At 45.3% G+C, this 27,719-nt stretch overlaps 1 protein-coding gene across 6 annotated transcripts in view; it reads left to right on the forward strand.

Moving 5' to 3' along the window:
• The first annotated feature begins 13,158 nt into the window (after positions 1-13,158).
• Adgrf1 (adhesion G protein-coupled receptor F1) overlaps positions 13,159-27,719 on the forward strand; it is a 30,589-nt gene continuing 16,028 nt past the window's right edge. For 2 of the 6 annotated variants that reach the window (XM_070023576.1, XM_070023582.1), the window contains exons 1-8: positions 13,159-13,284; positions 19,802-19,877; positions 21,043-21,219; positions 22,436-22,493; positions 24,147-24,290; positions 25,123-25,296; positions 26,012-26,112; positions 27,106-27,164. In XM_070023576.1, the coding sequence (XP_069879677.1) occupies positions 21,151-21,219; positions 22,436-22,493; positions 24,147-24,290; positions 25,123-25,296; positions 26,012-26,112; positions 27,106-27,164 (605 nt within the window). In that variant the 5' untranslated portion in view covers positions 13,159-13,284; positions 19,802-19,877; positions 21,043-21,150. Of the gene's footprint in view, positions 13,285-13,419; positions 13,518-18,970; positions 19,036-19,801; positions 19,878-20,880; positions 20,955-21,042; positions 21,220-22,435; positions 22,494-24,146; positions 24,291-25,122; positions 25,297-26,011; positions 26,113-27,105; positions 27,165-27,719 lie in introns of those variants that run through there. The other 4 variants (XM_070023577.1, XM_070023578.1, XM_070023579.1 and 1 more) reach the window with 4 other exon arrangements.

Raw genomic sequence — 27,719 nt, forward strand, 5'->3', positions numbered from 1 at the left:
TTCCCTCCGTCCCTCCCTCCCCCCTTCCCTCCGTCCCTCCCTCCCCCCTTCCCTCCCCCTCCCTCCCCCTTTTGGTAGAGTCTTGCCAAGTAGCTCAGGCTGACCTCAAATTTATGATCCTCCTACCCCGGCCTCTGGTGTACTGGGAATGCAGGTCTGCTCCCTCACTCAGCTCTCTGGATCTTCCAGGAGGTGGTGAACAGCAGGAACTAGAGGCCCAGCAGGAGCATCAGGATCTCATAGATCCAGCTAGAACCCCAGATTTACCTCCTACTAGCTGATTCTAGTCCTTATGTGAGCACATGGTAGATCTGTGGCAGAAGTAAGTAATCACAGAACCGAAATGGGATGGTGTGTTCTATAGGACTGGTTGTCTTGTGGTCTTCCTCTGGGAAAAGAACAGCCTGCCATCAAAATGATCATCTCGGAGCTTGCTGCATGGCCAACCCTGTGTGTATTGTTTCCATAACTCCGCTTGTGACCACCACATGTCCTTGACTTGACCTTGTGGGAGTATGTAAACCAAGGGACTGGAGGAGGGATGGGAGTGGGAGGGGAATCATGTGATGTGGAATCAACTCTATTTGCAGTTCCCTGACTCCAGGGTGATTTCTGGGAAGTGGTAAGCGATGACTCTACAAAGAGCCTGGCCGGCTCCTCCAAAGACAAGGCTTTTTACGGGGATGGCGTGCTGCCAGCCGGGCAGGAAGTAGAAGGCAAAAGAGCTGACTTTAGATCCTGTTGTGACTAGCACCCACATTTTCCATGCTGGCAAGAGACTTCATGAAGAACAGGAGACTGAGCGAAAGACCTGTTGACATGTCCCTGTGTCCCAAGGGACCTCGTTCATTTATTTGTGTACATAGGAGCTGAGTTAAAAAAAAATGCATTAATGACCACTTACTTTTGCAACAGGAACTATCGGATCTTCTTAAAGATGTATCTGGTTTTTTTTTTTGTGAACATGCATGATGAGTATTGGGGGCAGATTCAATTTAAAGAAGTGTGTGTGTGTGTGTGTGTGTGTGTGTGTGTGTGTGTGTGTGTGTGTCTTCAGACAACTGGAGGCAAACTGCGAGGTATGTAAGCTTAGGAATCTATTGTATTCTTTGGAGAACATTCCACGCTTGCTGGTGGAAAAGATGCCCGGACAAGTCCCAAGTTCAACTTCAAGGCAACTATGTGTTGTGTTGCTTTAATCCAAAAAAAGAAAGGCCTCTTTGGGTTGGGGTCAGGTTGGAATAGCCAAGGGGGAAATTCTGGGCTTTCATATTTGTAGGATGTGCGTGTTCTTTCTTAATTTTGTTTACTTAGGAAGAGAAAAAGAAATTCACATGTCTCTTTGAAGCCCCGTGGGACCGTCCCCGCTGCGAGCACACAGAAAGCCCGTCATTGTTGCCTCAATGCTGGGCTCCCCCATTTATTGTCCTTGGAGTTGATGCTGCTTTGCCCTGGGAAGAAAGATTCATTCATTCCTGTGCCAAGAAATAAAGAATCCTATTGTCTTCCTGCTGGCCCAGATTGTTCCAAGATCATCTTTTTTTTTTCTTTCTCCTCTGAAGCAGGCAAGTGCAGATACCATCTTGCTTGGCTCCAGGATCTGATCTCCAAAGGGACATTGTTCCCTTTCTTGTGAAAGTTTTTCTGCCATGATATTCCGTTACACTGAGCAGATCTGTGCCTCCTAGCCCAGGCGCCTCGCCCCTTTTTACAAAGAGCCTTAATGACCTTCACAGATCGCCAAGGCCGACTTACTGGTAATTTACCACCCCAAGCACGATCGTGTCATTTTAAGAGACAGAGTGACAATGAGGCCGAGACCCCGGGTGACAGGGAACTGGATCCCCTGGGGAGGAAATCAGTGGCGCTGTTCTGCATGCGGTGACATGCTTCAGCCCAGAACATTCCCTGATTACTCACAAGAATAAAAGCTAATTTAATTAAAAAGGAACAGAGCAGTGTGAAGAAGAAAAAAAATGTCAGGGGGAAAAGAGGTTCCGAGCAAGTTGGTCATCTCTTCTGAGAAACGCCATCCCCCGGGGGGCTAGAACCTAAACACATTCTTCTTTTTCTCTCTTCCTCATGGGTTGTTCTTCATTTGGGGGATTCGTTTCCAGCCCTGGTGAAAATGATTGTGTCGTCGCCCGACGCAGGCCTCCTCAGCCCTCCACACTCCCCCACGGGCCTTCCTCTGCCTGCAGATGTTTCCCAACAACTTCGCATGAAGTCCGGGCTACGCCTCCCACGCCTCGGCGTTTGTCCACTGAAAGGTAACCGCGCGATGTCCTCACTAGACGCAGAGCCTGCTTCCCCACGCCTGGAATGGGGCTGCTGCCCTCATCGTGTGGCAGACGCAGAAGGGGCTGGAAGGGAATCTGCAGTTTCCTTTTTTTTTTTTTTTAGCCAGTCCTGGGGCCTGAACTCAGGGCCTGGGCACTGTCCCTGAGCTTCTTTGGCTCAAGGCTAGCACTCTACCACTTGAGCCCCAGGACCACCATTTACAGCTTTTTCTGTGTATGTGGTACCAAGGAATTGAACTCAGGGCTTCATGCATACGAGGCAGACACTCTACCACTAAGCCACATTCCCAGCCCTGAATCTGGAGTTTCTTGAAATGCAAACTCATAGATATCATATTTGTCTTGCATTGCTGTTTGACGTACTCATTTGAATTTAAATTACACCTTTTTTTTTCCTGAGAAACAGGTAGGATAACACACAGTGGTTAAGCAATAGTGTAGGCTAAGAAGGTGGCTCAGTGGTAGAGTGCTTGCCTTGCATGCATCCCTGGGTTTGATTCCTCAGTACCACATAAGCAGAAAAGCCGGAAGTGGGGCTGAAGCTCAAGTGGTAGAGCACTAGCCTTGAGCTGAAGAGCTGAGGGAGAGCGCCCAGGCCCAGAGTTCAGGCCCCACAACTGACCCCTCCCCCCCCCCAAAAAAAAAAAGAAAAAAGAAATAGTGCAGAGATCCAGAGAACTGCTGTCCTCAGAGACAATAGCTTCAATAATTTCCAAAGTCTCTGTAGCTCTGTCTTAACTAGGATATCGTAACTTGTATAGTCAAGAGTTTAGGACTGGAGGTGTGGCTCAAATAGTAGAGTACCTGCCTAGCAAGTTCGAGGTCCTGAACACTCATCACCCGCCCCCCACACTAAAAGCATACTTGAATTGTATCCTTTGGAAAAACACTTAAGGATAATATCAAGAGTTTAATGTGGCTTTTTCACTAGTACAACCATCATCTATGTGTCCTTTCCACGCCACTTCTTAACATTGCTACAACAATAATTTTATCATTTATTCGAGAATATCCTTGAGGTGGAGTTACACGGTATGCATAACGCTGGCTGTTTTCCATTCAGCAGAGTTCTCTGATTCATCTAAAGGTGGTGTGTATCTTACCAGTTTGCTCTGTTTCACAGCTGGAGATGTCTCGTGGTATGGACAGCCATCCACCTGCTGAAGGTCATCCGAGTTACTTCCAGGTTTTGGCTATGACAAATAAAGCTGTTATAAACATTAATGTGTGAGTATAAGTTTGCATCAAAGCCCAGAAATGCAACTGCTAAGATATAGAAATAACAACTGATTTTATAAGTTGATCCTGCAAATTTGCCAACCTGTTCAACTTGTTGAACCAATAGTAGAACAAGTTTCTGTTGTCTGGTTTTCTTCGGTACACTTCCTAGGATATATTTTTTTATATCAACAATAAGGTTATCTGCCAATTGAGACTATGCCTCCATCCCCAACATGTAAACCTTCTTTTCCTTTCTTGTTATTTTGTATTAGCCCAAAGTTGGAGCCAAGGTTTAACCTTTTTTTTTTGGTCAAGAGGATTGAACTCTGGGCTTGGGCAGCTCTTCAGCTCAAGGTAAGCACTCTACCACTTGAGCACTTCCAGTTTTCTGGTGGTTTATTGGAAATAAGAGTCTCATGGACTTTCCTGCCTGGTCTGGCTTTGAATCATGATCCTCAGATCTCAGCCTCCTGAGTAACTGGGATTATAGGCGTGAGCCACTGGCATCTGGCTAAGTTTAACCCTCTTAAGAAGGTGAAGAGTAGCCATCTTTGCTCTGTTTTGAATCTTAGGAGGAAAGCATTCTGCTTTTCAGAATTTTGTATTTTGTAGTTATTTCACAGTTGATTTTTTTTTTTTATCAAGTTGAGAAGTTCTTTATTCCTGGTTTTCTGAGAGATTAAAAAAATCATGAACAGGTATTGAATCCTGTCAACTGCCTTCTTCTGTATCAATCATTGTGACTGTACAGTTTTTCCTCTTTGATCTGTTAATATTCAGAGCTGATTCCTCACCGAGGGCTAAGTCTGGAACTCAAGCCTGTATTCAGGCTTCGCCGGCATCAGCTTGTGAGAGAGGCATCGTTTTAGTTCTCCCTGTGGTATTTGCCTGCCATGGAATAATTATTATCTGAAATTTAATTTCCTTTCAGTTTGCCTTTTCAGGGCTCTTTAGTGAGAGGAGGCAGACTTCTACTGCACCATCTTGTGACTGAGTGTGTTAGCATTCCTGAATTCCAGCTTTGCCAGCCCCTCCTGGAGTGTATGGCATCAGAAGACACAGGAACTTACAGCGTGTTACTCTTTGGGTGATAAGGCCTCCAGTGGTTCTGCTCTCTTCTTCCCACCTTTCAGAGGCTTTTCCCATTTGTTGTATGTGTAATGTACAGGATTTTTGTTGTGTGGCTTTTGAGATGACATTTACACTATTCCTAGCTGTCTGGGAATGCTTGTTCTATTTATTCTGTGTCCACGTTTGTGGGGGGAAACAAGAAAGAAAATGTAGCTCTTCCTGGCAAATGCAGCACATGGCTTGGCACGTGGGGACCACGCTGGGACTTAGTCATAATGCGCACTCTGTGGCTGGTCCTCACAATGACACCACGGGCAGAGGCCTTTCCACTATAGGATTGGCTCAGAGTTCGCCCTGCTCTGAAGCTCCTCCCCCGCCCCCCCAGGGCCCTTTCCCCTCTATATCCAGGAGAAAACCTGGTGGCAGACAGGCTCTGTCTGGTTACAAAAAATGCTATTCCGGGGCTGGGAAGTTGGCTCACTGGTAAAGTGCTTGCCTCATATGCATGAGGCCCTGGGTTCGATTCCTCAGCACCACATAAGCAGAAAAAGCCAGAAGTGGTTCTGTGGCTCAAGTGGTGGAGTGCTAGCCTTGAGCTGAAATGCTGAGGGACATCCCAGGCCCAGAGTTCAGACCCCAAGACCGACACCTCCCCCCCAAAATGCTATTTGGTTTCTTGACCAGAAATCTCATCTTCTCCGGCCCAAAGATGTCTCCAGTCCCCTCTTCTGTGTGTCTGTCAGTCCTCCTTGCTGGTCTTACATCAGGATCTGCTCTGCCTTTCTGACTCAACAAGGGAAAAATGGAACCTGTTCAGCCAAGGCCACAGCCTCACCTTTGGTTCTGTAGCTAAAACCTGAGGGATTAGGGAGGAGAGGAAGCCAGACAGAGACAACGCCTCTGGACCCCTCACGGTGATTTTCTGACAATGTGGCCAGCCAGCGGCAGCCTGACCACATCCCTATTGTTTATACCCTCAACCCCACACAGCTCGGCTTCCCTTTCATGGATGCTAGAGTCTCATAAGCCTATTATCCTAGACTTCAGTGAGGACACTGATTATTTAGAGGATGCCACTCCCAGAAGCGTCAAAGTTAACTTAATCCAGGCGTTAAATCTGAGCAATCAGAAACGTCTCAGGATCTGAAGAAGTGGACAAGAGTATCAGATAGTCCATGCCATGATTCTTTTTAAAGCCTGTATCTTAGGCTCGTCATAAAGCAACGCACTTTTTCTATGTATTGTCTCTTCTCATCTCTGTAGCAGCCATGTCAAGTGTGGACCGTTTGTTCTCAGTTTATGAGAGCCCCGGGCTTTGTTCAGTACCACTAGCTGATTAGCTGGGACTGGGTTCAAACTCAGTGGTTGTCCCCAAAGTACATTGCATTGTGTAGCAGCACAGAAGAGGAGGTTGTGTGGGATTGGCAGCATGGGAACCATTTACAGAAATCCCTCATGGTCAGACATGGCTTAGGTGCTCAATACTTTCTTGAGCATCTCTTAGAGAGCCTGCAAATGGGATCCCCAAATTTAGTGTCCAAGGGTGCCAGGTCAGGTCAGTGGTAGGCTAGAGATGCGATCTGGTTGGGTCCTGTGAAAGACAGGTTTTTCTGTTACGAGAGAGGTAGGTTTGCAGTTATTGTTTGCTTGTCCGTGTCTTTTATTAATCTGTATGCATTCTGGCAACAGGGACTGCTTTTGGTTAGCTCAGTTGTGCTGAATTCTCTCCAATTTCATCATCCTCTCCACTGGCTTTCAAATTGAGTTAATGAAATCAAATTTATTTTCAGCCATGACTTTGAATAGAATTACAAAGAAGATCGGCGCAAGACCTTTCCTATTGTTCCCTTCTCAAATGGTTGAACTCTTTTTAGGAAACTAAGACAATCATTTAAATTCATACTCTGAGACACAAATAAATAGAGACTGTTTTGCCCCTAACCAATAGTTTCAGACACAATATTATAATAGCTTTACATGTATGTGGGTGGGGGAATCTTTATCTTTTGAAATATCCTGAGATTTCTTGTAAGGTTTGCTTTAAGTCATACATTCGAGGCTTTCTGATTTCTACATTTCTAACAGAAGCACACTAAACCTTGATTTAACAACAACAACAACAAAAGGGTGATAGATTTCCCACTAGATTTCCACAGTCAGCTCTTCTACACACTACGTGACCTTGGGTGAACTAGACAACCTTTCAAATCTTTAGTTACTCATCATCAGTAGAACCCACCACAGGTGGCTTTGGTGAAATTTAATGAAGACTTTGCAGGCCAAGTTCCTGGCACTAGTTAGTGAACATCCCACAGATGGGAAGATCAGAGGTGAAATAAATTGGGGCGTTACTTCCTCTCGAAGGATATGTGTTCCTTTCATCCAAAGGCCCCTGGAAGGGCTGGGTGGCCAAAGGGGTTGCGTGGAGGAGGAAATCTTGTGGTGTTTGTCCTGGGACAAAGACCTAGGAGATTTATGCAGGCACTACTTAGGACTGAAGGAAATTTCCCTCTCTACCATGAAAATGGCGGATCTCCACGTTTCTTGAAGGCCACTTCTCCTTGTTTCTTAGTCTAGAAATTTATTCTATGAATCAAAGATTAGTAAGTATATTCTACCATTTTTCCCCCTGTGGAATTTTTTTCCCCTTGAGAAGGAGCTTTGCTTTACAGCCCAGGCTGGTCTCGTTGCCAGGCCTTCAAATTTGGACAGAAATGACACATTGGCTCTCCTGGATCTCCTCTACCAGTGCCTATTTCAGACATGGGGTTTCTTAACCTCCATAATTGTGTGTGCTACTTCTTTATAATAACTCACACATTATCTCTCTCTGTGCTCTGTTGTATTGATTCCCTTTCTCTAAAAAACCCCTGGGAAACAAAGTATGATTTTTATCTGGTTATATTGGCATGTTGAGGCATTAGATAAGCCACAAATGTTCTCTTCCTCACAGTTTACCATCCACATCCCCAGTGCCTAACTGCGAGCAGATGTACGCACTTACGAACGGAGAGAACATGGGCTCATCCTCTAAGTGGATGTGGAATTTTTGAAAAGCTTTCGTTAAAAAGTTTTATACATGGAACATTTCAAGTCAATTCGTCAGCTGTCAAAATTCAAGTATGAGAATATCCTTGACCAAACTTTATGAGAAAGATCATCTAGAATACATGAAAGATAGACACTAACCTAGGTACTAGTTGGCTTTGAGGTCAAAATATGAATGTTAAATATAATAAATATGTTAAGGGAAGTTGGAATAACTTTTATAAGATGCTGCTATAGATTAAAGTCAAAGACGTGTGTAGGCAAAGGTAAAATTTTAACATATGATCGCACCATGAGGTTTACTTAAGGGAAGGAAGAAAATAAAGAGCAGAATCCCAGTGTCTGGAAGTGACATCCTAGGACAAGTTGGCTGACTTGTCACATGCCCTGGAGGCCAATTATGCGAGCAAGAGAGGACCAGCAGACGTGGCATCTCATAAGGTTTTCATTAAGTTAGAATAGTTATTTTTCTCCTTGTTGCTTTCTGTTGTTGGTGGTGGTCATGGGGCTTGAACTCTGGGCCTGGGCACTGTCCTGAGCTCTTCAGCTCAAGGATAGACTTCTACCACTTGAGCCACAGCGCCACTTCTGTTTTTCTGGTGGTTATTGGAAATAAGACTCTCACAGACTTTCCTGCCGGGGCTGGCTTTGAACAGCAACCCTCAGATCTCAGCCTCCTGAATAGCTAGGGTTATAGGTGTGAACCACTGGTGCCTGGCTCCTTGTTGCTTTTATTGAATGTAAACAGGCAACTGGCATTGGAAATATTTCTCAGTTTTTAATGCATTATTGCTTTGTTTAGTGTACAAAAAAATATCAGCCTGTTATAGCCAAGGACCTGACACACTTCTGGAACCTCTGGAGGCATTTACCCATGGTTTTGGACTCTGTATAAAAGCACTCGGAGTATGACTGAATAAAATTGAGACACGGTGAGCATTCATTGGCCCAACAACAAATTATTTGTTTGTATACTCTAAAGGAGTGGTGAGTGATGGAGATCCTTTAGGAAGGTTACAAGTTAAAGCTTAAAAATGCAATACCTTGGGTTTATCCACATTGTGCTCTATGCTTTCCCACAGAGCACAAAGCCTTTGTTGTCTTTTTCAGGCTCAAAGCTCTTGTTAAAAGTGATGTGTACTTCCTAGGGAGTGTCCCCTCCTGTGGCAACCTCTCCATTTATTTTTTATTTATGTATTGATTTCCTTAGGTCCAAGACTGGTACCTGATGCTTTTGCTCACTGGGTGGCACTCTACCAACTGAGCCGCGCCTCCTATCCCCACCCCATTTATTTGTCTTTTCATTTCTTGAGGGACATTTGCATTGTCTCAAGATTTTGTCTGTTATCAACAAAGCCATCAGTATGGAATACAGATCTTTCTTTCTCTCTTGATTAAATACTTACAATTAGTATGCTGCATTCCCATGGCTTGTATCTATTTAAGTTTACAAGGCACTGCCAAACTGTTTTCTCACGTGGTTGTGTTAGTTCACATCTCCACCAGCAATGTTATGAGTGTTCTTGATGACCTAATGACTTTGACAATGCTTTATGCTCTCAGTCTGGAAGTCCTGAGCCATACAAACACAACATTACACCCGCATGATCAAGCATTTACTACATATATACTTACTACATATATACATACACACAGGTATGTCTCAACACACAATGGGATTATATCTGAGTAAGCCCATATTAAATTGAGTATATCCTAAGTTCAAAGTGCATTGAACCCATTAACACTATTCAAAATCACAGCTCAGACTAGCCAACCTTTAATAGGGAGGTTAGACCGAAAAGAAGCTGAGATCAAGATTTTCACGTAAAATCTACTAGTGTTTCAGTGTTGGTAACCAATTCAGAGTCTCTCTCTCTCTCTCTCTCACACACACACACACACATATATTTCTAAAACACATCACAGCTGGAACAACACACATCTGTGGGCCAGATGGGGTCTTCTGGTGCCAATTTGAGACCTGGGTTCAGATGATCCTTCCTCTTACCTTCAAGGATTCATTTGAGTGCTGGTTCTATGGCTTCTTCCAGCATAGCACATCAGTGCCCCATCACAATGGATTTCCACTCTTCGTTGCTGTCCTGGGTTCTTCACTGAACTATAAAGATCCTTGGATATAGTTCTTATAGATTTTAGGATCCAGGCCCTCACATGCCATTTTGCACCTAGCGGACATTTCATAGACATGTGTGTTGTCGGTTCCTGTTTCACACATGTGCATTGAATATTATGACTGTTTTTGTCAACCCTTTCCATTTGTCCCTCCCCCCTTCCTTTGACCTCTCTTCTCCCCCACCCCACCTGTACATTACAGTCAATAAGACATGTGTGTTGAGTGAATAAATGGATGGATGAAGGAACTCTGCTCCCAGTAGAATCTCTATTCTGAACATCTTGTCACAGCAGCCAGGTTTCATGTTTAGACAGCACCCCTTAAAATGCTCCCACAGGTCTCCGAGTACTCAAGTCTATGCAATGGTTTGCACCACACACTGATTCTGTAGAAGTGGCCATTTCCATATTGTGCACTTTTGTCCACTAGGTGTCTCCATTCTCTTAACAGACTTTCTCCAGGACGGAGGTCAACAGGAGGTCCCTGAAAAGGAAACAGTACTTAAGTAGTAAAGAATGTCTTAACCTCTGGCCACATCTTCAGATGTTTGTCCTCATAGAGGAGTTAACACAGCCATAATGTCAGAGAAAGGTGCCCAGGGATGGCACTGGGCTTATTTTGTTGTTGGACCGCTGCTGATCTGCAGATAGGAATGTAATCCTTGGATGACTGATGAAACTCCCACGCTTGCAAGGTGAAGAGCAAGCTTCTTGTAAACTGGAGTTCCTGGAGTAGCTGGAACCTCTCCACTGACCCCGACCTCTGCCCCCGTGCGAATTTCTGCACAAGCTGTGATTTCAGGAGCATCTTCTGCATTTGGGGCTGCCCTGTTCCCACTTCAGAGAGGCAGGAAACGGGGGGGCGGGGGGAGGCGATCATTCATTTGTTGTAAGCCTCATGGCTTCTTCTTCTCAATGTTATTTCTAGAATTCAGGTACTGAGCTGATCAAAGGTAAAGGATGGAGTCAGGCCCGCTCCTGCCAGATTTACCCAGGACCTTGAGTTTAGTGACACCTGCTGCTTATTCATTGAATTTGAACTGGAAATGTGGCTTCTACTAGAATGTACCACCAACGCATCTTCCAGATGCTGAGGGCTCTCCAGTGTATCATGAAAAGTTCAGATGGTTAAAAAAGAATGCTGTGCCTTGGTGGCATTTGTGCCTGCCTGTTACATTTTCTTGGACCTTTTTTTTTTTTTTCGCCAGCCCTGGGCTTGAACTCAGAGCCTGGGTACTGTCCTTGAACTTCTTTTGCTCCAGGCTAGCACTCTACCACTTGAGCCACAGCACCACTTCTGACTTTTTCAGTTTATGTGGTACTGAGGAATTGAACCCAGGGCTTCAAGCATGCTAGGCAAGAACTCTACCACTAAGCCACATTTCTAGCCCTTACATTTTCTTTCTTTCATAGGATTTTTAGATAACTAGCCCTGATCCCCTGATTCAGTGTGTCATCTCCCTGTGGAAAACTCAGGGCCTTGAACTGTCCTTGTATGTTCCTATGGCTCTCTTTCTCTCTTGCTAGATAGCTAAGTCATCAAGCAAACTGGTGCCTGCAGAGAGCAGGATTGAGGCCTTTCTTTTCTCTCTTCTTCTGCGTTGGTGGGATGCTATGTTCTCTCTGGTTGAGATCACCTGAGAAAGAAAGGGGAAGTAGACCAGATGGACAAGGGCACATCGGTTCAGCTAGCTTTGTGTGTTCGGAGAGCACCTTGTTCTTGCTTGGCAGGTTAGTGGGTGGTGTCTGAGAGCAGGTGGGATATGGCCAGCAAACGGAGGAACAAAACTTGCCCCGGCTCTGCCTTTCCATATTAGCTTTGTGACATAATGACGTGTCCAGTGCTACCACAGAGCTCGCTCAGATGCTTTCTCTGGGTTGTTGTTGTTTTGGTTTTTTTGGCTTGGTCGTGCTACCGATAGCGTAACTACACCAGGAAGCATTGAGAAATTCAATGCTCCATAGGTTAACAGATTCTTAGGAAGAAACCACAACAGGTCAGTGGCTTAGGGGTGAGTCACGGCTTCCAAAAAGACACCTTGTTGATGACACAACCTAAACTCCACGCATACCATGGCTTCCTTCTATGAAGTTCGGCATTTACAAACGATTCAATGTATTCATTGCTGTAGATTCCTAGTTCTCCCCCAAGCCAGGAAATTCGTGCCATCATTGATGTCTACTGTGGGCCTCATGTTCTAGTACCTTCTAAGAGGCTTTTGGACTAACAAGCAGCCGTACGGCTCCTATTGGTTCTGAATGCCATGCCCCTGTACCCTAGGGAGTTGAGGGGCTTCAGTGGCACAAGGAGGCGGAGGTAAGCCACAGAACTTCTGCCCAACCCCCAGCCCTCTCCCATTCAGCTCCCTACCTTTGCTTTGGTGGACTCTCTTGCTTTCTGCCCTAGCCCTGTTCAGTATCAGGATCCCATTCCAACCCCAAAGAATGAACAGATTATGAGCCCTATGTTATCAACACCTTCCCAAGCCATCGACGTGTTGTTGTGTGCTTTTATAGGCTACCTCATGGCATCTGCAAAATACAGAATACTTAAAGAGGGCAGAATGAAATTAATAAGCCGGTTGCGTTAAAGGAATCTTTTCCTCTTTTTTAAATATCCCCGTGGATATTTTCATCACCTGTTCTTGTCACTCTTATCCCGTCTGGAACATTATCAGGCTGACTTAGACCTGTGGCTTGCATCCTCAGTTACCCTGACCAAAATGAATTTATGAGCCAGCTCAAGACATAACCCTTGCTAGTTGTCAACTGGATGATTCCTTAGACAATCTTTATTAAAGAAGTCAATCTGCAGTAGCTCCAAGCTTCCTAAAGGTGAAAAAAAACCACCACAGAGATATTCACCTTTAGTGCCCATGCCCTGCTATTTCTAGCCAGGGGGGACCCCCCCCCAAACAAAACAGCTGTGAGGTGCTTGGATCTGGGAAAGTACCAAAGTGATTCACCAGCCTTGACTGAGAAAGTTAGGGGGAAACCTTACCTCCCTGCCAAGAACTTCCCCAGCCCCCTCACAGCTATTACATAAGAATTGCTCAGAAAGAGCTGCATTCCTTCTGCCGTTTGGGGGTGTGGTCCAGGTGTTCGAGGGAATAGACAGCAAGGGGATGGACAGGGAGCTGGGTATTTCGTAGAGAACGCATGTAGGGCAGTGGGGGTCTGTGTCTCCCAGAGTGTTTTCCTTGCCTTCCTCTTGCATGAGCTTAGAGACGCTGCTAGGTGGAGTCCCATGCTCTCAGTGACTGTGAGAGGGAAGGCGGGTAGTGGAAAGGTATTTCTCTTTTCCTCCTTGCAGTGGGTGTGTCCTGGCACCAGTGCCCAGGGAGGAAATTACCCGTGGCCGGAGCTGCAGAGGTATCAGGGCCTGGTTCAGGTGCCAGCCCTGGGGTGGAGCCCACCCGTGCCCACATGGTGTTCTGCTGAGAGGTGAGTGAGCCGCTGCACACTGGACCAGGGCTCCCACACTGTGCTGGGAAGAGAAGAGGCCCAGGTAAGCCGAGTCCCAGGTCAGCCAAAGCCGGGTCAGATCCTCCCAGTGAGGTGGCCAGCTGTACTCCCCTCCCCCCACCCCCAGACTGAGCTTCTTTGTTTGCTTCTTGCCTTGGGGGGAACTTCTGATGTCAAGATCTCATTCCCTGGAGAAAGGTTGCATAAAGGAAGAGAGTTGGAAAGCGGTGTGCAGAGACTGACAAGCGTCTGTCACTTGCTGACTGTGTAATAGAGGTGCGTGGCTGGGCCTCCTCTCCAGACATGGGGTAGGAAGCAGGGGGCTCTCTCCAGGACAGCACAGGCCTGCGGCTTTCCCGGTCAGCCTGGGAGGGCCACTGAGCTGGCCTCACCCAGAAAAACCAGTTGAAGCTGGGCACCGGTGGCTCATGCCTGTCATCTTAGTTGCTCAGAAGGCTGAGAGCTGAAGACCACGGTTCAAAGCCACCCTAGGCAGGAAAAAAAATCTGTGAGACTCTTAGCACCAGTAAATTACCCCCTCCCCCCAAAAAAAGCCAGAAGTAGAGCTGTAGCTCAAGTGGTGGAGTGCTAGCCTTGATCAAAACAAGCTCAGGGACAGTGCCCAGGCCCTGAGTTCAAGCCCCCAGGACTGGCAAAAAAAAAAAAAAATCAATTTCATGGCTACTGCTGATCTGTGATAGGCTAACAATGTCTTAAAAGTGTAAAGTTTATTTTCACACGAAGACTGGAGCTGGAGAGCCAGCAACTCTTACAGCCAGAGATGATCACAGAGACTCTGTTCCATGGCCAATGGGATTCTAGACTCTGGCATGCTGAGGATGGAGATACAAGGACATGTGATAGAAGTAGAAAACAGCCCAGCATTTCACTGGTACAATACTTCTCTCAGGAATAGTCCATTGGATAAAGAAAATGGAAAGGAACGAGATGAATGGGAAGATGGTGGGGTATGAACCAGATCCTAAAGCCACAAAAGACATACAATTGAATGTCATTGATGCGTGTTAGCTGGCCTAGCCTCCCACTGCAAGTATTCCTTGTTCATCTCCAGAGACTGACAGATCTTGGAAAGTAGAGGTGTTTTGTTTTTTTTAAAACTTCTTTTGTTTTGTTTTCAGAAAGTTTTAAAGAATAAAAACTTTAACGTCTAAGAAAACTTCTTTTTTTTTGCATCTTCTTTGTAAAATGAAATACAAAAATTAAAGCTGAGCATAGGCGTTTCCTTTGATGTGTAGAAACAAGCTGATGTTTATTATAAATCTGGAACATTAGAGCAGCTTGTTGGGGGTGGAACCAAATCACACCTGCAAGGTTTTGGATAAAGTGAGTTTGTATTGAGCAGATTATATTTTCCATGAAAGCCTTTCACACATACTCTGTAGTACAGCCTCCTTTCCAACCTTAGCCCTGCAGAATAAACCTGGTATTATTATCATGATTATTATGATTATATTCTGACAGTACTGGGGATTGAACTTAGGGTCATTTGCTAACATTTTTCCTGTACTGACCTCAAACAGAGATCCTCCTATCTCTGCCTCCTGCAGTAGCTAGAATTTCAAGCATGGACCACCATACCCAACCCCAGGTACTTCCTTCTTTTGTTTAGAGAAAGCAATTCAAGAGAAAGTTCAGATCCTCTGAGTTTTTCCAACTCTAATCAAGTACAGTTAAGAGAGGAAAGTCTGAGGCTTGATTTCAGGCCCAGTTACTATGTTGAAGGCTTGGTTAGAAGAAAGAACTTGGCATCATTTCATCCAGTAAAGGCTGGGGGTAGAGGTGGGGTAACTTCTGCTCTACCAACTGTGAGTGACTAGAGAAAAGCTTCAGTGTGAGAGGCTGCTTGTGAAGCCAGGCCGTTCACAACAGAATTCAGTGGGATTTTTGTTCTGTGGGAAGTGAACCAGACCAGACCACGAGTTCAGCACCACAACCCATCCTGACTTCTCCTGTAGGAAACAAAGCAGAATGGACCAGGGCTGTGCTAGGCTGAGGTACTAGGACCCTGAAAAGTGCACTTGAGCCAAAGCTGCAATGAATAGCAAAAGACACACGTGTTGGTTAAAATAAAAGCGTATCTCGCCTTTGGGTCAAAAAAGGTGAGTCTAACAGTCAGAGTCAAAAAAGACATCCACTCAATGAAACATAGGAAAAGTTTAATACTAAATAAGGATTCTGAAGCGAAGAGACCCGCCAGTCCACCCGCTTGTCTGCAAATGTAGGTCTGGATCATGGATTTTAGAGTTTTTCTTAATGTATGGAGCTGCAAGCCTTGAAAATCCACTATGTTGTATTTTTACTAGCTAGGGATTAGTGCACAATTCCTGAGAAATGGGAGGCTCTGGAAAAACAGGAGTTGAACAAATGAAAGTTTAGCAGATTCCCAAACTTTCTGTGAGAAAGATGTGGGTAAGTTAAGTCTTTCTTGTGATCCTCCTCAGACTTAAAATTCTTAACTTTGTGCCTCTAAATCCAAGAGGTTCCTTCTTAGTAGGTTCTCAAAAGATGTTCAAGAATTTCATAACCAGTTTGAAAGAAAACAAGAGTAAAGACAGCTAAAAAGTTTCAGTCTTCTCAGACTTAGATTTTGATGGCTGGCAAATGATAATCTATAGATTGAAAGTAGGAAGTGGGCATATAGAAAAAGAATCTGAATAGAAAAGGCTGGCCTTACTTTTTTCTTACCTTTTATTTAAAAGAGAAAACTGACAGCTCTGAGCTTTGTGTTAATTTTGTAAGTCTTCTCAGATAAGGGACGCATGTTAAGGTTAGGATTTAATTCATCTAGGTCTTTTCTTAAAGTGCTGATACATACATCCATACAAAAACATGAAACACATGTTTACTCTGAGCACATAGTATGTGGATTTATAGACATCATTCAAAAATTTAAATAACTTTAAATTATTATCATGATTTGTCCAACTCCTAAAATTTACCAAATCTCTGAAAAAATGATTTTTTTTTTGTGCAAGTACCAGGGCTTAAACTAGGTCCTCACATTGTCAGTACACTTTTTATTGTTTGAGTGGAATCTCACAGATTTTTCTGCCTGGACTGTCTTGGAGTCTTGATTCTCATATCTCCGTCTCCTGAGTAGCAAGGATTACAACCACAAGCCACCAGCGCCAGGCCTCCAGACACGGAGTTTATATGACTTTCCTTGTTTTCCCACCTATTTTTCTCAACAGTGTTACCTATTTTGTCTGCTACCTACAGAAACACAAGGAAAGTGGTCTCAAAGGCAAGTGGTCTAAGAAAATGGCCTATAGAAGGACAAATCCCAATGGAAATGGTATCAAAAACTTATCAAATAGTTTTTTTATAGATTCTCCACCATATTCTCTTTGAAGCATCCTTTTTTTGTTTTTAGATCCTATGTGGAGGCCTGCTCTTAAATAATGAGTGTAGTAGGCAGGTGGGTGAAATGTGTATGTGTGTGTGTGTGTGTGTGTGTGTGTACATGTGATTCTATGACAGACAGAAAGGAGACAGTTCTACTGGGAACTCCCTCTTCTATTTAGAGTCAATTCCCCCCTCTCCCATAATCCCATAAATACTGAAACTAGAAAAGCAGCAGCCCAGAGTTCAATTGTGCCTAAGATTAGATTGTTGCTAAAAAATGCTGGAGGGCCAGCCCTGCTATGGCTAGAGACAGATGTTGACGCAAATAAATGATATTGCGAGTCCATAAATACCAACTGAAAAAAACACAACACAAACCCAACAGCCCGGAGACAATGGCCGGCTGACTCCAGAGATAGAATAGCAAGTTTGAATTATTGTTCGTTGTAAGCTGAAGGACAGGGATTATCAGAAGCGAATTCATTTGAGTGAATTCACGGAAGTGGGGGGGGGGTCCCACCACGAGCAAGCCTTCCCATGGAAGTCAGCGCCAGCACCTCTGAGGGTCAGACATCACCGGCTTCCAGAAGCTTCGGAGCAAGGTGTGATGGAGACAGGTCATGTCACGTGACCACGATGACCTCCTGTCTGGAAGGATGTGGGATCCTGATAATTGCTTGATATCAGAACTCCTCCCGCTGCGCGTGCGCGCACACACAAGCATGCAGGCAGTGTTTCTGATGTTCTTGCTTTCTGAGGTCCTCACTTCAGTCCCTTCAGCCAGTTCCTATGAAAATATACTTTTATATCAGGAAGATGAGCCTTTCTGTCTCCACAGCGCTGGCCCTCAAGCACTGTAAAATAATCTGCTTCAGAAGTGAAATTTGGGCACAATCCCACAAGAAAAGGCTGTAAAGGCCAGTGGGAAATGGAATCAGAGGGATGCTGAGATTACCAGGTAACCATCAGTTCGGCTCAGCCCTGCTTGGCATGGGCCAGTGAACTGTTTACCAACAGCCCCTGCTTTGACTTCCCTGCCTTGACGTTTTGTTGTTGTTGTGAAATTAAGGAGACTTTGTGAACTTTGATTTCAGGTAAATGACAAAGAATTTCTGACTACTAACAAAATCCCAAATATGTTATACCTAAATTAGAACATACTCATTATTTGCTTGAAATTCTAATTTGTCTAGGTGTTTAGCACTTTAGTTTGCTCTGTCTTTCATCCCTACCCCAAAGAGAATTGTAAGTACTAAGGAGACAAAGGAAGATCTCTGATTTTTAAGCCTCAAATTAGGACTTCCACCACAGAACCAAGTTAAGTTATGTAAATCTTTCCTCCTGTCCTAGAAACACCTACCTGGACATGAGCATTGTGTGTATAATAATATCATAATATCCATGCCTAGGCCTGGCTTGTTCAAGATCAAGGAGATTTAGGCTGAGATAGAAACATCTATATTTTCTAATCAGCTTCTTAATGGTTTATTTTTTCCTCTCCTTCCTCTCCTTTCCTTTCCTCCTCTTCCTCCTCCTCTTTCTTCCTCTTCTTCCTCCTCCCTCTTCCTCCTTTGCTTTCTCCTCCTCTTCTCCTCCTCTTCTTTATTGAATTGGTGTGCCCATGACTTGTCTGTAGAACAGTCTAAACCTCTGTAAGTTAGCGCATACCTTCTAGCAAGGGCAAGGAGAACCTAGAGTACACGTCCAGTGTGGCAGGAAGAAGAGGGGCTAGAAGACTACAAGTCTTTGCGAAGCCTTCCCCCCTACACCCGGAGCTGTGTCACCAGGCTGTTTCGAGCTTTATTTACAGCGTCAGGAGGAATACACAGAGAAGAAAGATATTTCTAAAGGAGTGAGTGGGAGGTAGGGGAAACCATCAAATCCTTAGGAAGGGCTAGGCACTTCATTTAGAAACAGGCCCTGCAGGGAGGGGAGAGGGGAACAGAGAGGGATGGAGGGAAGAAGAGGAAGAGAGAGAGAGGGAAAAAAACTACTCAAATGCATCAGGACATCTATTCTATTTAACAGCTCTAGTGCCACACACCATGGCCTAAACTGTGCCCGGGAATTCAAACTTAAATAAATCATCCCCACAGATGAAGAAAAAGACAAAAGGAAATGGACTGGAGGCACTCAAGTCCTCTCCACGCGCATGCCCTGCACGCCGGCATTGTGACCTCAATTAAGTCAGGCTTGACAATTAACTAGTAAAAACTTAATAAAAGCCAACGGAAAGCACCCAGGGCATATCTAAGGGAGGAGTTCAATCCATGCGTTTGTGTACATATACTCACACTTCTGTGAACATGTGCGGTAAAACACGGACACCCTGGGCCCATGGATCCTGGGTCATGAATTCCACTGGGCTGCACTGAGCCTGCATAGGCTTTCCTTCCTTATCCTACACAAGAGCTGGTGTAACACCTAGGTAGGTGATACGCTTGGGTTGCATCAGGTCTTCCAGCTCATCTAGGCATGATCTGATGCATTCAGAAACATAGATAAAGGTTATAGGCCAATCCTGTTCCTCCTTACAGAAGGGCTTTGAGCAGCTATAGATTTTGGTATCTCTAGGGATATTTTTGTTCAGAGACAGAAGGGTGTGTGTGTGTGTGTGTGTGTGTGTGTGTGTGTGTGTGTGTGTGTGTGTGTGTGTGTAAGAGAGAGAGAGAGAGGGAGAGAGAGAGAGAGAGGGAGAGAGACTGAGAGAGACAGAGAGACAGATACAGAGAGACAGAGAGAGACAGAGAGAGAGACAGAGAGAGAGCTGTTTCTTTTTGTTTGTTTTTTGTGACAGAGTCTCCTCATGTTGCCCACATTGTATTCCATCTATTTCTTTGTATGATACCCTTCAAAAAAGTTTGGGGGAAAAATCCTTTCTCTTGGGACAGCTATTCATCATGTTTGGAAAACGTAAGTCCCCAGCCAGAGGCAATAGACTTGATTAGCAGATAAGCTTTAGGAAGAAAAACACAGGAGAATGATCTGGAACGCAGGCCGCCATGGCAAGATGCTGGAAGCAACAGGGTTAGAAGGAGTGTTTGGCACAGGAAAGTGTGGACATCAGGACCCCTGGCTTGGTAGTGTGTGCCAGGCTGTCTATTTTTCATGGCTCTTCAGAACGCCCCGAGCACTATGTCCACTGGGAAATAGTAGTCCATACACTGTCCCTCATGCTATTGTGTTCTCTTTAGCTCAGAGAGCAGAGTACAGGCAGATGGCCCAGATAACAGAGTTCATTTGAATTTTGAAGTTCACCCAGAAAGCAAGGTAAGGATGTCAGGGATGGCCCCTTTCCTCTCTAGACTGCTAAGCAAGGGCACTTATTCCAGTGGTGGATTATTGTGTTTGTGAATCACATTCAAACAATGTTCCTGTGTGTAGTGGATCATGACTACGATCCTAGCTACTGGAGAGATGGTGGGTGGGAAGGATCATGCTTTGAAGCCAGACAAGAAGTTCACGAGACGTCATCTCCACCACAAACTGGGTGTGGTGACTTGAGCTCGTCATCCTAGCTACCTGGGAAATGTGAATAGGGAGTCCAGGCCAGCTCAGTAATAAATATGACTGGGGGCATGGCTCAAAGGGTAGAGTGCCTTCCTAACAAGTCCTAAGTTCAAACCCCAAGTGCTACTGAAAGGAAAAAAAACCACTTTTCCTGTGGAAAGCCATAGAGTTGGTCCATTCTAGTTCCATCTATGTTGCCTAATAAAACTTTTAGCAATGATGCAAATGTCCTGTGATAGAGTAGCCATTATCTATCATAATCACTAGCCATGTATGATTGATTATTGAACACTAGAGATGCGCTGAGTGTGACTAATTACACCTTCATTTTAATTATAACAAACACTCAGCTAGCTGTGGCGAGTGTCTGCTGCATTGGACAGACCAGTTCAAACTTAGTGTGATTCTTGTTTGACGCCAAATAACCTTGGCAGAAATGGCCATCTTGTGACCAAGTTTATGGGCTAAGCCTTGTCCAATTTATTTGCCACCAGCAGATGGTTGAAAACAATTCGTTGTGAATTACGTCAGCCCCAAAGAAGGAAACTTGCTATATTGGGTTATTGTTATTTTTATGGTTAAACACTCAAAATGCATCCTGAGGTTTATGATTCTTAGAATCCTTGGCTGTTTTAATGCCTGTGTTTCCTGGGAGAACAGGCCAATGTTCAATGCGCCTCATTACCACGCAAGGCAAGTCATGATTCTGCAAGAGGCTGTGTTTGGTCAAGTTTAATACCTGGCAAGAGAGGGCTACAGGAGGTTTCTAATGGTTTTGTGAGGACAGAAATCTAATTCTAACTAGGAGCAGGATTACTGGCGTCGCAGGTTCTGGAGGTGGGTTCTGGTGGTGGCCCAGGGTTCGTGGATGATGGGCCATCCATCACTGCCTGTCATGACTGACTCTCTCCCTGTCCACTTGCAGAGCTTGTTATAGACCCGAAGCTCCACAGAACCCTCTGCCAGTCCAGGCGCAGACTCTGCACTCGGCTGTTTATGTTCTGTGCAGGGGGGAGGAAAGTATCTGCTAAACATGAGAGCTGGGGCCCTGTGGCTCATTCCTTTCTTCACTCTGGTGGACACCCAGTGCGGCATCCTAGGGGTGAGTTGGCAAACGTCCCGTTTTTCTATTCAACCTTCTGTCATCTTTCCCTCTCTCATGCTGACATCTTCCGCTCCTCAGGAAGTGCAACTAGACTCGTTAGGTGTGAGGGAAGCCCAGGCCCATGTGCTTAGCCATGGAGCCATAGCCCAGCAAACAACCCTAATCCCGAGTTCCTGACTCAACATCACCAACATCTGTGGTCATCTATGGTCATCTTAGCTACGTCATCCCACTCTTTGGCATTCAGATGACTGAACCACGCAATGAGGATCTCGAGGCCCTGTCCAGCTCAGTATCACCTCTACTGTGTCCTTTGAGACACAGAAAAAGCAGACGGGTCGGCGTCAGCAAGCTGTAGACCATCTCCTCCTGATCTTCACTTTCTCAGTGCTTTTTCCCAGGATACTGGTTTCAGTGTTATCTCCACAGGAATGGCTCTTAAGGGTGAATTTCCATCTCAGATCTCTCCCCAAGATTTCTCCTCCTCCATGTGTTCCCCTCGAGCTGGTACTCTCCAGCTGAGCACTCCCAAATCCTTGAACAAAAAGAAAAAAAAAAACAACCATTTCATGTTGACTTTTTTTACGTTATAGATCTGAACCATGTATTGGCTCTTTTGGCTTTGTCTTTAAAGATCAACAGAATTTCAGCACTTTTCCCTGAGTTCATGTCTGAACTAGTTTATTTCAATAAGCCCAACTCTCTCCTTGCTTCTGTGCTTGTTGAATCTCAACATGGCTTTGGGATGGGAATTTCTGTACAGTCAACAAAGTGTTTCCTCTGTTCAAAAGTCTTCATATCGCAGTGGAGTAAAGAATAAATTCCCTTTCCATAGCCCATAAAGATCTACGCCACCTGCTGCCCTGGGGACTTGGACGTCATTCCTAGTCCCTGACATCATTTCCTTCCCTGTGACGGATGTCACTTCCTTGACCCTTCTGACCCCTCCTCTCAGCAGCGTGGTGACCTAACTGCTTTCTCCTGCCGCCGTACCGCGTCTACCTCTTCTGCCTGTCCGCTTTTGTGGTTGTTCTTCTTCCTTAATCTTCTTCAGGTCTTCTCTCAAAAGCCTCATTGGTGAAGCCTTTCTTCTAGCTCCCTCACCGCTGTGTTCAGCTCGATGATTCCAGTTCATCTGGGAGAAAACCAAGCAGGGCGATTCGCAACCCTCCCAAGCTCTCAGCCCAACTCCGCTTCTTTTCTGTTTTAACAGAGAAACAGTGGCATGAAGAGCAATGGGGCACATGGTGTGGATAAGAGAAAACCTGCGGGTGAGCCTTCACTAGCCCGGGGACGTGGGTGCCCACAGGACAGGGCTGGGCGCCCAGCAGTTCCGACTGCTCCTGTCAACTGTCCACATCTGTAAAAATGGAATGATAGCAAGTCCCCAGAGCAAGGCATTTGGAAGGGTTAGACGACATAACAAGGATATAGGAGCTTGCTCCCACCTGCCAGGTGTTGGCTGCAGGTCTAATATTCAGGTCTGAAGTTTCTAGTGCAGAATGCATTCCCTGGCAGAAAATAATCCATGCAGGAGGGTAATAGGTTCCTAGGTCAGTCCACAAAAGCCTTTCAACCGTGCAATGAATTTGCACTAGGGTAGGATCGATAGTACCACGCTACAAGGAATGCCATCACCACAGAATGAAATAGAAATTTCAACCTTGAATGCCATAGATATATTTCTACTGGATAGTAAAAGTGACAAAACCCAAGGGGAATTTATTGTGTCGTGCAGTAGATTAAGTGCATGGATGGAATCCCTGTGCTAGCTCTCTGAGTCAGGTGTAATGGCCATTTTTTTTTTTAACCTTACAGGGAGTGAAATGAAGGCACAAAGCTAGGGGCCAGGATTTAACCCTTGTCCGTCTGGCTCCATTATCCCCTGACAGTGTGACCAGGGTTACCCCGTTACTTGCCTTTTGGGGTAATTCCCAAGGCAGAGGTACCAGCCCATAAGGAGAAAGCAGATGGCGTGAGCGAGGGCAGCGATGAGAGGTCGTCCATGGAGGGGTTCTAGGACCTCGTAACAGGTTTCCCAAATGGATTTTGGTGAGAGATGACTCTTAGGATTCATCTTTTCTCTCTGCCCCAAGCTTTAGGTGAATCAAGCCCTCCTTCTAGCCCCCTGGATTGGGGCCTATGGTGAACAATGAGTTAACAATGAGTGAAATTAGAGCACAGATCTGGAGGCTGTAGACAGGACTCAAGCCCAGTCATTTCTAGCTCTAGAACTGGCCCGTGCAAAGGCCCAAGGGGCAAGAACAGGCCTGGGATAGAAAGGCAGAGTGAGTACCCCAGAGCCACAAAGTCCTGATGATTGGTCCTTGGGGAAGGAAGGATTATTTGTTTTCAAAAATAATCAACTGGAGGACAGTATATACAATGACTCAAGGTTTAGTTTTGTTTTGCGTGTGTATTTCACACAAACACTGGAACTCAACTAGTTAGTGGAACAAAGATTTTTGGTATGATAAGAGAGAGCTCTTGGGCTATGGTGAGACTGGGGGTTTCTATGTGAGATCCTTCAAGGACACCAGCCCTGGGGAAGGAAGGGAAGGGAGAGCAGATAGGATGTCCTCACCTGTTCCCTTCAGGCTGGTTGGCCACGACACAGGAGACATGGGCTTGGCAGAGAGGAGAGAACAAAGCTCAGGTGCTCATGGGAGCTGTCTGCTTGTGTTTTCTCTGGATGTACATGTTTCAGTCAGTGCCTGGATGAGTGAGAGCCAGTAACAAGCATCACGATTCAGTCAATGATCACTAAGCTGAATCTAAACACTGCCTCCCATGCACTTCCTTTGTCATTTTCTCCCCACAGTCATAAATAAGGCTTCTGACTCCCTCCCTCTCCCCCTCTCTCTATATGTATATGTATGTATGTATGTATGTATGTATGTATGTATGTATGTATGTATCTCCAGGTGGAGAATATGAGCTGCTGCTCCAAATGACCTACAGAGATTCCAAGGAGAAGAGAGACTTGGAGAGTTTTCTAAAGCTCTTGAAATCTCCATCACCCTGTCTGCATGAGCCGATGAAGATAATCAGGGTGAAGGCCACCACATGTAAGCCAGCCCTGTGGGGACTGGGTATGGGAATGGGGAATGTGGGTAGGTTCAGTTAAACCTAAACTGTGGGTGAATGAGGTCATAGAATAAAGACCTGATTTCTTTTCTGTGGGACACACCATCACAGGCTGACAGAAAGTACCTCTGATGAATTGGAGCCTTTCGCAAATGGACAAATTTGGAGCCAAAAGGAAGTAGAGTGCTGGAATGTTTCACGTAGGCAATTGCCATCCTTTGATTTCAGAAGGATCCTGCTCACATTTCATTGGCCAGATCTTGATCTATGGCCCCGCCCAACAACATAAAGCCAGGATAAGCATCCCTGCTAAGGGCTGAAAGATGAAAGCAGACACCTGTACACAGCACTAATGATCACAGAGGTGGAGTTGAGTTTGGAGGAGTTCAGTGGCTCTGAACAATGATCCTCAGTGTATGAAGACCACAGGAGGAACTTCACAGAAATACACCTCCTGGGAATCATTTCAGATGGAGTGAACCGGGGCGGGGGTGCAGCTGTCTCCCTTGTATGTTGACTTACATTCCTTTGCAGAGATGCCCGGAAGTGGTAGAGCAGGATGCTTTGGGAGTTCTGCCTGTGTAGGGACTCCACAGTGGCTGCGTTCCTTCACAGTCGCCACCTGCCCCTCACCCTACCACCTCCTCTGCATTTGTTGGTTGTTCTTGACTGCCATTTTGACTGCAGTAGGAGGAAAGTTCAGCGTCATATTGATTTACATCATCAAAGGATGTTGACCATTTCTTTCTTCATTAGCCACTCATTCATCCATGAGGACAGACTCCATGATTTGGGGTTCTGCTCTCTGTGCAGATTGCAGCAGGCAGAGCAGAGTCCTCCGGTGTCTCTGTGAGGACGGCTACACCTGGTTTCCTCCCTCGTGTCTGGACCCACAGCACTGCCGCCTTCGCAGGATGGGGCCCCTCCCCAGCTGCGAGTGTCCCCGCAACAGCCTGGGCCACAGCGTCAACTTCTGCGAGAGAGCAAGTAAGGGAGGGAGGGGTGTGAGCGTCCGCCCGGGCTGGGCCTGGCCTGCCTCAACCAGACACAGAGGAAGGCCCGCGCCAGGCCCCGCGTTCAAACCCCAGCCCTGCCCACACAAAGAGGCCGTGGGAGAATGCTAGGTGAAGTACTGTAGGAGGTCAGGTGCCCCTGGGGACTGGGAAGGACGTGAAGGAGCTGTGAGGTCTGATTAGGCCCTCAATGAAGAATACATAGGATTCATCCACACAGAGAGCCACCTACCCATGCTGGAATGAGCAAGTGGGGCTGTTGGTTTTTCAAATCAGGCCAGTGTGAATTTCAGAGTGTAGTGCACTCTCCATGGGCAGTGATGTCCCTTTGTATCCACGCGCAAGCGGCCATGTGTCCGTCTACTAGAAAGGGTGTCTTCCTTTACCAACGCTTTCCTGTGATCATTGCCACAGCCGAAAACTCTGTTTTCATATATGTTTCCCATGCTTTCTTCAGGTGAAAATGTATTATCCAAGGACGTGAAAGGCCACTTTGGAGGCCGGGGGGCGTGGGGGGGTGTGGACTGCCTGCTTAGCCTGTGTACAGCTTTGGTTTGAACCCCAGCACGGAAGAATTCCACTTTGAATAGACAGACTCCAAATTGTATGCCTGTGATTGTGTGCTGCTAACAAAATCAAGTTAGAAATGTATTGTGTCTGAAGCCAATTCTTTTTCCTATTTCCCATAGAGGTTTGGGGCACTTTCAAAATTAACAAAAGATTTACAGAAGATCTTTGGAATTCATCCTCTACTGTATACACCAACTATAAAAACAAAATTGAAAGTCAGGTGAGTACTTTCTACTTACTACATAAGAAATGGTTTGTAAACACAAGTCTAGATGTTTTCCATTCAACATATATCACTAATATGGCTTCTTAATTATTTGTCTACAGAGAAGTTATTTGCTATGACTACAATGGACATTTATTAGGCATTTTTCTTTCTAGCAAAGTGTATTTGTTGATTTTCTAGCTTGCTTGTGTTTGGTATTGCTCATTTATCTGAATGCTATATGAAGGCCTCTGGGTGGCTTTCTCACTTTTATTTCTAAGAAATTTGTGACTGAAGATCAATTGTCAGCACTTGGGATTTGTTTCATCAAGAAAATTTCTTTTCTCTCCTAGTACTGGTATTTGAACTCAGGGCTCTGGGCTTGCAAAGTCGACACTCTATCACTGGAGTCATATCCCTAGCCAAGAAAACTTTGTGTTAAAGGCTGAATTATTGGGGGAAACTCTAGGCTTCACAGAAACTACATAGACTTCCTGGGGTGATGGCTCAGGTGCAGTTCTAACCCAAGATGAGAGCCAACGAACTCAGCTTCAGTACCAGTGAAAATTAAGCACTTGAAATTGTTGATCAGGAAAAAAAATAGACAGAGTAAATTTATGAAATCTATCCCTACCTTAAGCAGTAATTTGCTTTTTCTTGTAGGGAATTGAATTCAGAACCTTGAGGCACAGCTTCAGCATTGATTACCCCATTTTATTAGCAACATCATATGTAAATTTTACCTGCATATGTGTACCCCTGTGTGAGTGTGTGTGTGTGTGTGTGTGTGTGTGTGTGTGTGTGTGTGTGTGTGTGCATGCACTCATGTGTATAAAGACTCAGTGGCTAGTTTACCTGTATTTGTTAGGATATGGGACCTGTAGTACCTCATTCCTTTCCTCTTTTGCTGCCATTGGCTTATTTATTGTCTGATGAGATTTTTGTTCGCATACCATCACAAAGCACAAGGATACAGATGAAAACGTTTCTCTTTGTTTTCTTTCTAAGCTTAAGGAAGTCTACGAAGGAATTCCAGGTTTTGACTCGGTTCTTGTCACCCAGTTTCGGTAAGTGACGCATCTCCAGGCCTGCTCTCCAGCCCTGACAAGGCTGCGTGTTGAGTTGCTTTCAGGCCACCCTGGCTGCAGACGGCGTGGAGCTAGGCATTCTGGTAGGCTGCTCACCAACCAGACAAGAGTCGGAAATGCTCCCAAACGTGTGAAGAGGCAAGGTTCTCCTGTAAATGAGTCTAGGAAGTTAGCATGGAATAACGTTCTCAAATCTGTGGATGGGAGAACAGAATTGCAAAAGCATAATGCCCAGGCAGAATCTTGGAACAAAGATCAGGGCATGCAGGGGTGTGGGAACAGATGACAGGTGGGGAGAGGGGTGTGAATAAGGAGGAATGTTTTCCTTCTACACAACAGGGGATGTGATATAGTGCCATTTAGAGCCAGGAGGGTAGCCTTGGTGGGAACAGTATCTTTTTGTGTAGGTATCATGGATACACGCTGATTCAAAACTCAGTAGTCATTATTTATTAACCATTAGATATTTAGTAAATGATTCCTTTGTTTATGGTTTTATCCCCCACCCCTTACATTCTCTGGTTAGTTAACCTT

The sequence above is a fragment of the Dipodomys merriami genome, unplaced genomic scaffold (genome assembly GCF_024711535.1).
Source record: "Dipodomys merriami isolate MVZ:Mamm:240054 unplaced genomic scaffold, mDipMer1.0.p SCAF_16, whole genome shotgun sequence".
In the NCBI taxonomy this organism is placed as follows: Eukaryota; Metazoa; Chordata; class Mammalia; order Rodentia; family Heteromyidae; genus Dipodomys; species Dipodomys merriami.